This window comes from Leptodactylus fuscus, chromosome 1 (assembly GCF_031893055.1).
Source record: "Leptodactylus fuscus isolate aLepFus1 chromosome 1, aLepFus1.hap2, whole genome shotgun sequence".
NCBI classification, from domain to species: Eukaryota; Metazoa; Chordata; class Amphibia; order Anura; family Leptodactylidae; genus Leptodactylus; species Leptodactylus fuscus.
The window spans coordinates 78,540,853-78,556,352 of record NC_134265.1 but is presented as its reverse complement, the minus strand read 5'-3'; the positions used below and the strand labels follow the sequence as shown (position 1 = coordinate 78,556,352).

The 15,500-nt window shown below is 41.2% G+C and overlaps 1 protein-coding gene across 1 annotated transcript in view; it reads right to left on the bottom strand.

Moving 5' to 3' along the window:
- HSD17B4 (hydroxysteroid 17-beta dehydrogenase 4) overlaps window positions 1-11,189 on the bottom strand; it is a 249,032-nt gene extending 237,843 nt beyond the window's left edge. Inside the window, exons 1-2 of the mRNA XM_075272298.1 lie at window positions 11,059-11,189; window positions 7,683-7,736 (exon numbers count right to left, since the gene is read on the bottom strand). Coding sequence (XP_075128399.1) covers window positions 7,683-7,736; window positions 11,059-11,116 — 112 coding nt within the window. The 5' untranslated portion in view covers window positions 11,117-11,189. The remainder of the gene's footprint in view (window positions 1-7,682; window positions 7,737-11,058) is intronic.
- Between the last annotated feature and the right edge of the window lie 4,311 nt (window positions 11,190-15,500).

Below are 15,500 nucleotides of genomic sequence, written 5' to 3'. Positions count from 1 at the left end.
CATATTTGTAAGGGGCTCTAACATTGGGAAAAGTCCCTTTTAGCTAATCACATCCTTGCATAGCCTTTAGAAAAGCTATTCCTCACCTACCTTTTGTATGTAAATTGCCTCAGTAGATTTTGAATAAGTCTGGAAGTCTCTTTGTGCTCCGTCTCCTGTGTGTACAGCACAGGCTGCTGCTGACTCCTCCTCCCTGCTCTCATACATAGTACACAGCAGCGAGAGGAGAGCTGGCTGACAACTTCCTGTGCACTGAGAAGCTAATTAGCATATGAATAAAAACGGACTTATTCAAACACTACTGACACTGGGTTCACACCAGCGTTTGGGGTCCGTAGTCAGGTTTCAGTCTTCTGCCAGCAGAAGACAGAAACCTGTCAGACGGGGTCCGGCCGTGAGCGTTTTCAGCTCTCCGCGGCGAAACAGGTTTTTTTTAAACCAGACACAAAGTCTTGCATGTCCGACTTTGTGTCCAGTTACAAAAAAAACTGTTTTGCCACAGAGAAGGCGCTCACAGCCGGACACTTTTCAAACCCATTCAAATGAATGGGTTTGGAAAATGCCTGCAGGTTTCCGTCTCCTGCCCAGTTTCGGGCAGGAAACGGAAACCTGTATGAACGGAGACCGGGCGCAGATGTGAATGAGCCCTGAGGTAATTTACATACAGAAGGTAGGTGTGGATTAGCCTTTCTAAAGGCTATGCAAGGATGTACTTAGCTAAAAATGACTTTTGTCAATGATAGAGCCCCTGTAATAAATAATTATAATGCTATATATATATATACACACACACACACACACATACACAATCAAATATATTTATTGAGAATATATATATTATATAATTTTGTATACTGTCAGAAGCTTGTAGTCCTATTTAAGAAAAATAAAAACATTTATTCGACAATATCTTAACAATTTGACCCGATAGAACAAAACAGTTTTCAGATTTGATATCAGCATAAAAAACTGCTTAAGAAACACTTAATGACATTTAAGATATCCACAAAGTGTTTTCCAGTGTAATCTCAGATAAAGGAATATATTAACAAAACTTTACAGATCATTACTTGACAGGACTCAAATCTAAATGCTGCACTCAATTCAGCACCATGACTGACACTGGTAGAATAAGTACAGTACATGTCACTCATCAGAGATTGGTTTACCTAGTAAATGTCTAAAAGCTGCAGAGCAATTTACTAAATTCCATTTGACAGAAATAGTCAGGCTGCGTTTACACAGCGCATCTTTACTTAACAACTGCATGAAGTTTTTAATTTCAGTTAAGCATAGCACATGTTACTATGTCAGTAAACCAGAGGTTTTCAATGTAATGGTTGTTAGTATCCAGGAGAGATACATACTAACATGAGCAAGGCATCACTGCAGTTAAGAATGGCATGCAAAATAGTAAAAATAGGCACCGAGTAAACCTGGTTTTGAAAAAACAGCATCAAATCACTGCTTAGCCCTACTAGCACATATTCTCTGTCATGTGCATAAGGCCTAAGGCTAAGGTCCCATGTTGCAGAAATTGAGTATTTTCATCTGCTATGGAAACACACATTGTGAAAAAAGCTGTATGATCATTTTAGCTGTTGAAGAAGTCAAGAAAACTGCAACAAAAATTTGTTTTCGTAGCATTTTTCTAGAACATTTTATAGCTGCATTTTGCTATGTGGGGCCTTATTCACATGGCAGAGAATATATTTGAATATGGAGAGCACAGTTTTTTGGCTCCTTTTTGAAAAGTCGCAAGTCCTAACTACAGCATGAAAAGTATCTTCATTTAGGTCAAGTCCCCTTTTCTCAACAAAAGGCAAAAGTGGCAAGGGTAGCATAACATCTGGAAAGAAGGCGCAAATGCTTCATAAATGAAGGGCAGGGCAGAAAAGACACAAAAAGGCCCCAATGAGAAAGATTGATATTCAGGTTTTTTTGTTTGTTTTTTTGACTGTTTTAACTGGTCATCAGCTATCTTTGTACATTTTGAAAAATACAAAGATAGATATGTGAATACATCTACGGACTTTCATGGGTTTTAAAGCAGCTATCACAAGTCCTTTTTTCACAGTCCAAAAAAAAAATAAAAAACCAACACGTCCATGTTTCAGCACCAAAAACAAACCAACGCTTTTACAAATACAGGACATTGGTTTTGGGGTTTTGTGTGTGTGTGTGTGTGGGGGGGTGTTGATGGACTGTTTTCAATACAAAATACATACATAGACTTCAGTGGATTTAAAAATATCCATATGTTGGCAGTTCATAAAAAATAAATAAAACAGAGTTGCATACTTGGAAATGCGAATAAGGCTTTAGATTTCTGTCACAGGGCCCTACAATACAAATCACACTTACATGCATTTTTTTGTATTTTGTGAATATACTCTTAAGCTATAGTCACACAACAGTGAATAAAGGCCGTGTGACATTCGCTTTTTTTTTTTTTTTTTTTTTAAAGGGATCCCATCATACAAACATTTTTTTCTTAGTAACACGTTGGAATAGCCTTAAGAAAGGCTATTCGTCTCCTACCTTTCGTTGTCTTCTCCGCGACGCCGTTTAGTAGGAATCACGGTTCTTGTCGGTATGCAAATTAGTTCTCTCGCAGCACTGGGGACGGGCCCCAGTGCTCATACAACACTGGGGACGTCCCCAATGCTGCCAGAGGACTCTCTCCAGCGCCACCTCCATCTTCGTCACGAACATCCTCTTCATCCTCTTCCTCCAGCGCAGGTCTCAGACTTCTAGGCCTCGGCATAGCAGATTGTGCATGCCCAAAGGCAACAAAAAAATGGCTACTTACTATACTGGGTAAGCGGCCATTTTCTCGTGGCCTGTGGGCATGCGCAGTCTGCTCTGCCTGAGGCCTAGAAGTCTGAGACCCGCGCCGGATGGAGGTGGCGCTGGAGAGAGTTCTCTGGCAGCATTGGGGACGCCCCCAGTGCTGTTTGAGCGCTGGGGCCCGCCCCCAGTGCTGCGAGAGAACTAATTTTAATACCGACAAGAACCAGGATTCCTGCCGAACGGCGGCGTGGAGAAGACAACGAAAGGTAGGAGATGAATATCCTTTCTTAAGGTTATTCCGACGTGTTACTAAGAAAAAAATGTGTTTGTATGATAGAATCCCTTTAAGGCTAAGTTCGCACGTAAATTACGTGTGGCGTAAATTGGTCTGGAAAAAAAACGCTTCCTAATTAGGAAGTGTTTTTTGGACCTTGAGGCATTTTTGGAGCGTTTTCTGGAGCGGTTTTCCCCTCCTGGACAGTGAATGGACCGTAAAAAACCGCCTCGCAGTTTTAGACAAAAACCACAATGCGGTTTCCGCCTCCTATTCACTTCTATTGCCTTTCTGAGGCGGAATCCACTTCAAGAAAGGTCATGTCACGGAAAAAAGAACGCTAGCGGTCTCCATAGACCACCATTGTGAGAGGGCGTTTTATGACGTGGATTCAGCCTCATAATCCGCCCCCTCTGTGCCCATGTGAACGGGCCCTAACAGATGTGACACATCAGCATTAAATTCATTGTCAGTGTATGAGTACTATTCACATGACCTTTACTTTAACAGCCCATTGTAGCAGACCATCAAAATATAGCTCAATTCCTATTTTTGTCCACTGTCACAGATTCCTCCATACATGGCCATGAAAAATGGACATTTTTCATGCTGTTTTGCATCTTAGTTGTCTGAATGTAGCCGAAGGCTGGAGGAACACACTGAGTTCACATAAACAGTTATAGGATGAGTGTGACGGCCCAGGTGATCCCTGCTGCTTTTCCATTCTGTCTTTACCATTGAGACAGTATACCACACCACATAGCTATAGAGGCGCTCTCCTACCACCTTCTAGTCTTACTCAAAATTACACAGAAGATTTCTGTGAGTTTATTATAGAGGTGGTTAATAATTTATTAAAACACAACTTTTTCATGTTTTATGGGGAGAATTATCTGCAGCTGTGTGGTCTGTCTATGGGCGCTCATTTTTTCGCCCTTGCGAATCTGACTATGGCATGGTGGGAGGAATATTACATCTTTTCTCCCACCAATCCATGTGTAGACAATATACAATATTATGGTCGTTATATTGATGATATACTGATTGTGTGGTCAGGGGAAGTGCAAAAAACTCATTCCTTCACTGACTACATAAACAGTAATACATATAATCTCCAGTTCACTTCAAACTTCAATGACACCACCACTGACTTTCTCCATGTGACTTTACATGGGAATACAGATACCAACAGTGTGACAACCAAACTGTACAGAAAAAAAACAAGCGAGCAATACGATCCTTCATGCCCTTAGTTCACAACCCAGTCACACCATAAAAACCATTTCGGTCGGTGAGCTAACTAGAGTCAAAAGAATATGCTCCGACCGGAAAGACTATGAACATCACGCCAAACTAACATGCCAAAGATTAACACAAAGGGGTTGTCCTCCCTGGAATTTACGTCGGGCTAGGGACATTGTTCATAACAAACAGAGATCGGATTTACTTTCCAATACCAAATCATCCCTAAATGACGATAAACAGAAGGATATGTATTTTTCCACAGTATACAGTAATAACTATAAGGATGTGGCAAATATCATTGAGAACAATTTATGTATTCTCCATCAGGATGAAATACTAGGCCGTAAATTGGATAACGGATGCAATTTCATTGCTAGAAGAGGGATGACATTAGGGAATTACCTATCGCCTAGTCATTTCGAACAAATATCGGATCCAAGTGACACAAGAGCATGAGATTACAGGCTTGCTTAGGTGTGGATTAACCAGGTGTAATGTCTGTAAATTTATGAAAAAAAACAAAACCTTCTCGGACTCACAAATAATAAGATTTTTAAGATAGGATAATTTATCAATAGTAATTCCGATCACATTATATACATCATTTCATGTGAATCCTGTAACGAATATAATGTAGGTTGTGCCACAAGGAAATTAAAAACTAGAATCGCCGAGCATTTATATCATAGCACCAATACTGAGAGTACACATTGTTCTGGTGCATCTGAACATGTCAGAGAAGTTCACCGGGGAGACATTACATCCTTCAGGGCTTATGGCATCGAGAAGGTCAATAGACCAATAAGGGGTGGCAATTGTCAGAAAAAAAGTTATATTGCAGGAAGGCATATTGGATTTTTGCTTTGAAAACCAGATCTCCCCACGGGATGAATTTTCGCACGGATTTAGCATATATTTACTAATATTGTCACCTATTAATAAAACTAGAACATCAATGTCACATTATGTTCCTTAATGTAATGAAAATATGTCATAGACCCTGTTTGAATTGATTAAAGTTAACTCCTTTTTATAATTTTGTTCACCACAAATGCCTATTATTCATAACTAGTGATTGGCTATCTCAGAAAAACATACGCTTCCTTTAGGAATTAATTTGCACCTTTGCTTTGATACAAGGGGTTAAGACAAATCCTCATTACCAGGTATTTACTTAAAGAGCACATGTGTAATGAGATCGGCCACTACCATCTTTAATAAGGGAATCGGAAATTAAGCATGCGCAATACACTAATAGCGCCATCATTATTATGGGTTCTTTGAGCCAGCATCTAAGTTATGCGTGGTGAACATCTGTCAGCCATATTTGATAAGGTATCATCCTATTCTACTCCTACTATGCCTATGTGTTAGGGCAAATACTCACCTATTGACGGACAATGATACATTATGTTACATTCGTTATTTTATCTACAATGCCATTCTGTATGACAACTAATAATGCAACGTCTGACTATTGCATATCCTATTCACATTTATGTATATCTATTTTCTCCTTTTGATGCATGTACTCATTGCTTCATTCACACATGTTGTTTAATTAATGAATTTCCGTCCTTGTGCAGACGGGAGGGGCCTCCTTTTACTTGTGTTTTTAAGCTTGTATATAAGACAGCAGCCTGCCACGCTTCTATAAGCCATGACTAAGGGGTAACCCAAAACACGTAGGCTTAACATCCTTATTTGCTGCACATGGACTTTAAATGTGTTCTTATTCACGTAAAATAAAACTTATGTTTTATTCAAACAGAGTCCGGATCGTTGTTGCTGGATATTGGCTTCAATTGTTTCCATTGAGACAGTAAGTCATCACTTCATCTAGTGGCTCAAGAATCACAGATAGCTTTGGGCATGTTGCTCTAACTCAACGACTCCCATCTGGGGTGCCATGGAGACTCCGCAGGGGTGCCGCAACAATCCGGTGAGGAAAATAGGTGCATGCCTCCTTTCAGGAGAGGACTGCCGATGTAGTTCAATAGAACTATGCCGCAGGAAGGCTTTAGCTTTCTGCTCTATTACTCAGGCAGTGAGGTCTGCTGCATCGATCTGCAGAGGAGGAGAATCACAGAACTCCAGGGACCAAGGATAGGGTGTTTCTTTGTTTTTTTTATTTATATAGCATAACTACAGTGTGGGGCCAGTGGGGTGGGGGGGGGACATTCTTGCTTGTCAGGGGGCATTATTACTTGTCTGGGGGGTGTTAGAGAACATTACTATTTGCCTGGCGGCCACTAGAGACTATTATTAGTTGCCTGTGGACCACTTGAGGTCACATGGGAAATTATTACTTGCCTGGGGTCTACTGAAGAACATTACTACTGAAGCATTATTAGGTGTCTGAGGGCCACTGGGAAACATGTACTGTGTGCTGAGAATTGCTTATCAGGGGGCCACTGGGGAGAACATTATTACTTGTCTGGTGTAGCATGTACTGTGTGGTGAGAGTGTAGAGAACATGATACTATGTGGAGCCACTAAGGAAGCTTAGTGATAGTAAAAAGTGAGTTTTTGTATGTGCTGGGTGGAAAGTATAGCATGGTGTAGCTTTGAGGATGCAAACACGGTGCAGTTGTGACGCAATAATTTCAAAACTAATAAAGCACGCCTCAAAGTTGTCTAAAACATATAATATACGAGCCATTTATGCTATGTTGTGGCATAATGCGTTTCAGAATTCCGGCGTCCTTGGCAACTTCTACTGTTAACTGTTAATTTAACAAAATAAAATGTATAAAACCCATTTACAGAAAATTGGAAACAGTAGTTATCTTGTGATTTGTACTAGCTTTGTTATGTGAAAGTCATACATTCCAGTACATGCTAGATTTGCAGAAGAACCTGTGACTTTTCAAATTATTATTATTATTGTTGTTTATTTATATAGCACCATTAATTCCATGGTGCTTTACATTTGGGGGTTTACATACAGTACACAAAATATACAGGATATAATACTAACAATGACCGACTATGGGGTACACAGTGGTGTAGAGGGCCCTGCCCCCAGGGATTACAATCTATGAGAGAAGAGGGATAGAAACAGAAGAAAAGGGGGACTGTTCAGGTGGCAGTTTGGTGATAGTGTTATTGGAGGAAGAGGCAAGTAAGCATAGATTTGATTTTCTGAGTTTCAGATGCACCAAAACTGTATCTGAGTTTCAGGTGCAGTAATAAAGCATGCTTTAGCTGATACTGCACTATACCCCCATTAATAGAGCAAAATCTCAATACAAATCGTGATAAAAAGCTTGATATCTGCTGGACTTTGCATCTAAGCAGTTCTATCTGTCTCTGCGGACTGAAGGTCACACAAAAAAAGAAAAAAAAACCTTTAGTGTATCATTCCTACCTACAACGGAGGCTCCTCTTTCAGCAAAAGCCAGGGCATAAGCTTTCCCCAAACCTGAAACAAAGACGTATATATTAGAAAAGACAATTGGTGACATATATTAGTATTTGTGGAAGAAAACTCCTTATAACATATCCTCATAAGATTGAGATGGGCAAGTATTGCCAACGTTCTAACTTGCACATACAATGTTGATGTTAATACTGCAACTCTGACAAACCTGCTGAAAACCTTCCAATACGCAACAGATTCATTCTCTGTCAATTTTACAAACAAAAGTGGAAAAATTCGTAAAACAAAACTTTGCTCTTTCTGCACTGCTGCCCTACACACCAAGGCCCATACATTAGTAACCTCAGGTTAAATATTACTATATTTCTTAAAGGTGCGATTAAAACAAGAAAAAAAGCTTACAATTAAAAAATGTATTAAAATATTACATTAAAAATGTAATACTCCCCTCACAAATCCTTTGATAGTTCTCCTCCAATGCATCTAGAGTCCGCCACTGCCACTTTCTGCTCAGCAGTAACCCTCGATAGAGCGACTGGCTGAAGTAGTCGCACATATGTCGCAAATCACATGGCATATTTCACTTGCCAGTTTTGATCAACTATATGTTATACACCTAATGTACTATGAGCATCTCTGGGCCTCTGTGAGCAACAAAATAAAACCTGTACCAGCTCTTAACTTTCTAACATAATTTATAGTAAATCTGCCTATATCTAGTTAAAATTAGTGTAATACTGTCCTGCTGGATCCAGGACTAAGGCCAGTTGCAGACAACCGTGCTGCAACTAGCCTGCCATTATTTAAAGAGGACCTTTCATCAGATTGGGCACAGGCAATTCCATATACTGCTGGAAAACCAACAGTGCGCTGAATTCAGCGCACTATCGGCTTTCCTGATCTGTGCGCCGGGTAAAGCGCTATCGGTCCCAGTACCGTAGCGCTTTACAGTCAGAAGGGCGTTTCTGGCTGTCAGTCAGGAACGTCCTTCTCCACAGCAGCGCCTATCGCGCTGTACAGTGTGAGCGGGGAGGAATGCCCCCTTCCCTCCTGATAATACTCGTCTATGGACGAGTACTGTGAGCAGAGGGAGGGGGCGTTCCTCCCCGCCCACGCTGAACAGTGCGATAGGCGCTGCTGTGGAGAAGGACGTACCTGACCGACTGTCAGAAACGCCCTTCTGACTGTAAAGCACTACAGTGTAGGGACCGATAGCGTTTTACCCGGAGCACAGATCGGGAAAGCACTGTCGGCTTTCCAGCAGTATATAGAACTGCCTATGCCCAAATCGGTGAAAGGTCCTCTTTAAAAGCACGGGCTGCACACTGAGTGCTTCCGTGGCTCCTTTCATTAAATAACACATGTCCTATCTGATGATGCCCAGAATGTCGGACCGCACATGGGATCGAGAAAATCACGGTTCTGCATCGGGCCTATAGAAAAGAATAGGTCAGCGTGCTCTCCTTGAAATACACAGACAGCATGCTGACCCACAACACAGTTGTCTGCAACCGACCTGAGAGAGGGCCCCCCACTGCCATAAGGAGTACTTCAGCTGCACCATTTGCACTATGGTTAAAGTGACCCTGACCCCCAGACATGAAATTCTGTTGGAGATCCCATGAATTTTCAGAATAGGGAGCTACCACATAATTCTGGGGTCTTACGTTAATTTTAACTCTTATCGATATAACACATTTTAGCCTTAAATCGGTAATATTTTATCCCTTTCTACATTCCCACTTTTATAATTTTTTAAATGTTATTTCATTGTAGCTTTACGAGACCTTGTATATGACTTTTTGAACAGTATCACTTTTGGTTTTTGAGAGGTGAAATGAACAGAAAACATCAATTCTGGCTACAGTGAATTTAAGATTCATGGCTTTTATCATGTAGAATAATTTTATTTCAGTTGTTGTTACGGATGTGGTAATACGAATATTAGGGTGTTTAGTGTGTTTTCAATTTTTTTTGTTGACAAAGGGGAAAAAAAATAGTCCAGTTTTACTTTTTCTGTAAAACCATTTAGGTGCTGAGGTCATAATTGACCGCTGTCGGTAAGGGGTTAAATGGCAATTATGCTCTGTGATTGATGATGGTGGGGAGGGTGATATCATGAAGAAAAGTACATGGTACTCCTTCCCCTAAAGTCATCTGACATGACAGGAGAATAAGAAATCCTTCCCTTCTCCCTGCAACTCAAAGCCTGAGTAGGAGATGTTCAAAACTGTCCGGGGTTATAGAGGGTCTGTAAGCAGTAAATTGGTTATAAACCTGACCACAGTATCTTGTAGCAGTGATTCTACATTTTCCCAATATGCCTGTTTTTCATCTTTGGAGCCCCATTTTCATGGAAATCAACATTGTTTGCACGAAAGGAAAAGTGCTTTGAAGCATGCCATGGCTTGCCTGGGTTTTGGTCTCAGCTCTAGTTCCCTAAGCAGAGCACTTTTCCCCTCATTAACATATAAACAGAACTTTGATTTATGTCTAAATGGGACTCCAAAGCTGAATTACAGAGACATATTTGGAAACTGTAGAATCATCTCTACAAGTTCCTGGGATTAAGTTTATAACCAACTGAATCCCCGCTGCTGCTTCCTCCATTCTGGCCACCAGTGATGATAGTGGGCAATGAGTGACTGCTGCAGCGTCACTGAGGTTAGAAATACCAGTCAGGTCATCATCATTACTTGCTCTGATTTCGTATCCTAAGCTTTAAGCAAACATTTTAAAGACGTGAATAATCTTTTTTTAACTCTTTACTATCACAGAGCACTAAGCAGTACTGATATTAACCATTTACTGCTGCACACCAGAGGTGATGCTTACATCATACTTTTTTCCTGCTCTAGTCCACCAGAGATATCACAGTACCCAGCTGGTTTACAACTGCAGTATCTGATAGGTCAGGGATGTGTGTACAAGCCTTCAAACACATGGATTTGTCACTTGCACTTGAACTTGGATAAAGCCAGGTGAGATAACCACAATATGAAGATTTATGGCTGTGTCCTTATTCTGTAAGTCAACACTTGGCCTTTGTAGTTTGGTCTTTGGATCAGCCGATCGCCTATTCTGATAACCAGTATACACTGTGCCCTTTAGTCCCAATAACTCCTATTCTCTCAAATAACCAAAGTAACATCCGCAATCTTCTGCCCCATCTCTAGATCAGGGGTCTGTAATGCACAACTGCCCACAATCACTACAACTCCCAGCATGTATTACAGGGAGGGAGTTGTAGTTACAAAGACGTGTGCATATTGCTGCAGGTGGATTACTACAATACTAGGACCTGCAACTAGCAACTAACTAACAAAGCACAACTATCTGCAAAGTGACTTCCTGCAGCGCTCACCTCCCCCGGCTCCAGTCACCAGCACAACTCGACCATCAAAGCGCAAAGTAGAAGCCATGTCTCCTGCAGAAGCCTCAGCTGTGACAGCGCCAGTCACCGGGACACAGAAGCTAGAATAATGCGTACCAAGCCTCAATCTGAGCGGGTGGGCGGAGCTACAATAAAGCATTTATGTTATGATTGGCTCGCTGGTACATGACTAGTGTGCGCGTAGGTGATGTGGGCGCGCCCATGTGCCACCAGGAAGTAGTGTTGTAACCCTTTCTTGCCCGGTGATGACTGCTTCTTCATGTAGCTTGGTAGAGAAGTGGCAGACACGCTGGGTCTTCTGTACCAGACGTTTATTGGAGGAGAAGTGTATTTGTTTCCCACAACAACCAATGAGGGGCCATGTTACATTTTTCCAGGGCAGTTTAGCATTTTAGAGCTGAGCTCTGATTGGTTACTATAGAACAGCTAATACCTTAGGTGCTTAATACACATATAATTCATTCCCCTTTGTGTACACTGTAAGAGCACGTTCACACAGAGCAACTTTTAATGGATTTGGGGGATGCATTTCTCCCCCAAATCAGCAGCAAATTCTTTCCAGATTCTGTTTCCCATTGGTTTCAATAGGAAGAGGAAATCGCAGCAGGATGCTGAGAAAATAAGCGCCCTGCCCTATCCTACCGCAGATTCCACGGCTTGAGACTTCTGGCTGATTAGTCCCATCCATCTGGGCCTAAATAGCAGTGGAAAGTTGTGGCGGATTACCAATACCCTACATCAGCATCCCGTGGGTAACCCGCAGGCAGAAAGCGCTGTGGGAAAATGAAGAGGGCAGATTTTAGAGCAGAATCCACCTCCCATTCATTTCAATGGGAGACATGACCTATCTTCAGGTGGATTCCTCCTTGCAAATCCTATTAAATTGGATGTGTATTAGTCGTGTGGAATTACGTGCTAAATTCACTTCCGTTCTGCAGCAAATCTGCTGCAATATCTGCATGTGTTGCATGGTAGTTTTGTTGTAGATTTCCTGAAGATTTTTCAGATTTCAATGCAAAGGGTAAAATCTGCAATTAAATTAAAAAGTTCTAAATATACACAACAAATAAGTTTATGCTGAAAATGTATACAAAATGAAAATCTGGGGGTTTTTTATGGCCTATCAGCATGCAGATCAGCTGTTCGGGACTAGTCCCCATACTGTACAGTGCACAGAACTGGAAGCAAATGGCTCTGCACCCTGTATAGTGGCCGGTTATTATTATGACAGCCCAGTTCCCATTGTAGTCAAGCTGATCCATGCCTATATTCCAGTATGTTATGCCTGTGCACAATAGTTCCAGAAGATATCTGTTAGGTTCACTCCTATCTGAACAGTTATGTCCACATACAATACATCAATGGATCCATTAGCAATTGCATAATACCAATCACAAAAGAAGATCTGGGTAAGACACAAGTCCCACGTGTATTTGGCACCTCAACTGGCAGCTTCCTCAGTGGTCTTTAAAAATGTGACTCAATTTATATTTTGTTTCCTAAATCCAGTATAACATAGCAACAAGCACACAACCAGAGCCTGTAACAGTCAGAATCTGTGAAGCATATGGTCATGATCTGTACTGCCTCCCAGCTAAATCCGCAGCCAGTGTCAGACTGGGGTACCTATTGCATACTAGTAAAATTATTTCTTGGGGCCACTGTGTACCTACAGACAAGTATTACCTTTAACACATTGACAAATTCCTTAAACTGCAGGGAACCCAAATGGTTTTCAGTAGTACCTTACTGCCTAGTCCTTGCCTTGAGCTGCTTCTGTCTTGGGAGCCCTATCAGTAGTCTGCTGACTGGCTCTTGCTTGTACTAGGGCCCTCTAAGCTATGTGAGTATAGTATACGTGCACACACAGCAGCAGGCCTCTGGCAGCAACAAAGTGTGAAACATTGCTGACTTGGGCAGATGGAGTGACATTGAAAAAGTAGGGCACAGAGAGGGAAATTACTGGTTGCCTGCCTCTGCACTACAAACTGCTGATGAATAGCTGGGGGTCCACCATAGCACAGGGGCCCATAGTCACCAATACCCCTGTAGGCTGGTCAGAGCTTGTGAGTCACAGTTTAGTAACTACACTGCTTTAGGGCATACATAAAGTGTACTCAACGTACTCAGCTACACTGTAATTCTTGGCAAATATTATGCTAGGTCTATTTTCGGGAGCACAGATATTATTCGTAAAGGGCCAGCAGGCTGCTCTAAGTACTACTGTGTTTGCAAAATAACCTTGGAATACATCTATGCCTAAAAGTAGAGGATGTAGATGAAGAGCTCACACAATATGGGGAAAAGGGCTAAAAGTGCATGATTGTTGTAACTTTTACTACAGGATAGGTCATTAATATGTGATCAGTGAGGGTCCAACCAATTGGGCAATGAGCGACAACCACATTCAGTGTTCATAGACTCTATGCCTGGATAGGCATTGACATGGTTGCAGAATTCACTGTAACTCCACAGCCCCATTGTTTTTCTAATTGTGAGCATATAAGGGATCTGAATATGGACTGGCTATCATTGAATACTCCAAGAATAAACCCTGTAACATCTTGGAATGAAGAATCATACATGGTGGCCTAATTTCCTATTGAAATTTGTTTATTACTAGAGATGTGCGAACACTATTTGAAACAGCCGTTTCGAATAGCACGCTCTCATAGAAATGAATAGCCGACACGCGGGGGGTTAGGCCTCTTCCATTCATTTCTATGGGAGCATGCTTTTCGAAATGGCTGTTTCGAATAATGTTCGCTCATCTCTATTTATTAAAAAAAAAAAAACTTTTGTAAAGTCCCTGAAATAAAAATACTACAGAGTTTATAACACTGATGACTTTAAACGGTTAACAGGTTAAAATGTCTATTGACATAACTAAAGAGGCTGCAGACAGTAAAGTATTGCAACACAAAGGACACGACACTGTATGATACCAGTAACCTTTGCCTTTCTTTTTATAAAGCATAATATGGGACAAAGTTAAACTGTATCTATCTTCATTTATTAGGTGTAGGAGCTCTGGATCTTGTGATAATATTGTATGATCCTGAAGGTTATCATCAGACCTACTATGGAATACATTCAGAACTGTATCCTGTATATGCAGCCCCAGGTGTAAACTTGTCTTAGGCTGGGTTCACACTATCGTTGGTGTCTGACTGTCCATGTGTGTCCTTAAGTGTCCGTTTACAAAGATGTCCGATTTTTCAAACGGTTTCAAAAAGACTGAGTATCACATGTAAACCTAGTACAGGCCTAAAAGGCACCTGGTGCATGAATATGGGGTAGTCCCAAAAAAAGGTTGTTATACCGAAATGTCTGTAACATAAAAATATATGAATAACTGGAAATTACTAACAACTATATACCTGAGGAATACCTAGAGTTTCAAAATTCAAACTAAAGTACTTTTACAGAAAATAGAAAACAAGTAACCTGGCAGGCCTGCGAGGCCCCAGGTATGCGTTCTAGGGATAAGGACACACACAGACAGTAAAGGACACTACATGATGTCCTATTTAAAATAATGCAAATTATAAACGGACACAGCTAGTGTCCGATGCTAAAATCTTGCGCGGACATTAGCATTGGACACTAGCTGTCGGACACTGACGCTAGTGTGAACCCTGCTTTTCTTCACTATGTACTGTATGAACCTGCATTCTAATCACTTGCCGTGAACTAAACTTTCAGACAACTTTTGATTTTATGGCAGTATTTGTGACATTAATACATTTTGTAAAATATTTTATTAACAAATGTCTCCTTTCTGGGAAATCCTGCATTTTTTCACTGTTTGATTCTCTATTTAGTGCTGCCCATGCTTCTCATTAAATCATTGTGTATAGAGTACATGGCTGTGTGAAGTGAAGAATAAATGAGAGTGGTGAGGGTCAATTTTAATGGCTATATCTTGGGAATTATAAATTGTAGAAACTCGTGCTGTATGATTTCATGCCTATAAGATTTCCAGAGGTATCTGTAACGTCTCTACCTGTTTGGGTCTCTGCGCCACCCTCCGCACGCACGCTGCGGTACAGGAGGTAGGCTCATTTTGATTCTTTGCTTAGTTTTTCATTGTACTGTGTGAATCCTGGTACACGTAGGATTTTGCTGTCCGCTTGAAAAATCTGACACCTTTGTAAACGGACACTTAAGGACACCCATGGACACTACACGGTGTCCCATTTAAAATCATGCAAATTGCAAACGGACACAGCTAGTGTCCGATGCTAAAATCTTGCACGGACATTAACATCGGACACTAGTTGTCGGACACCGACGCTAGTATGAATGCCCCCTTACTGCCTCCTGACCTTTATCAGAAGTCTTTCCTGCCCACTGTGGTTGTTAGGCTGTACAATCAACACCAGCCTAAGCGGAGATCACTCCATACAGAT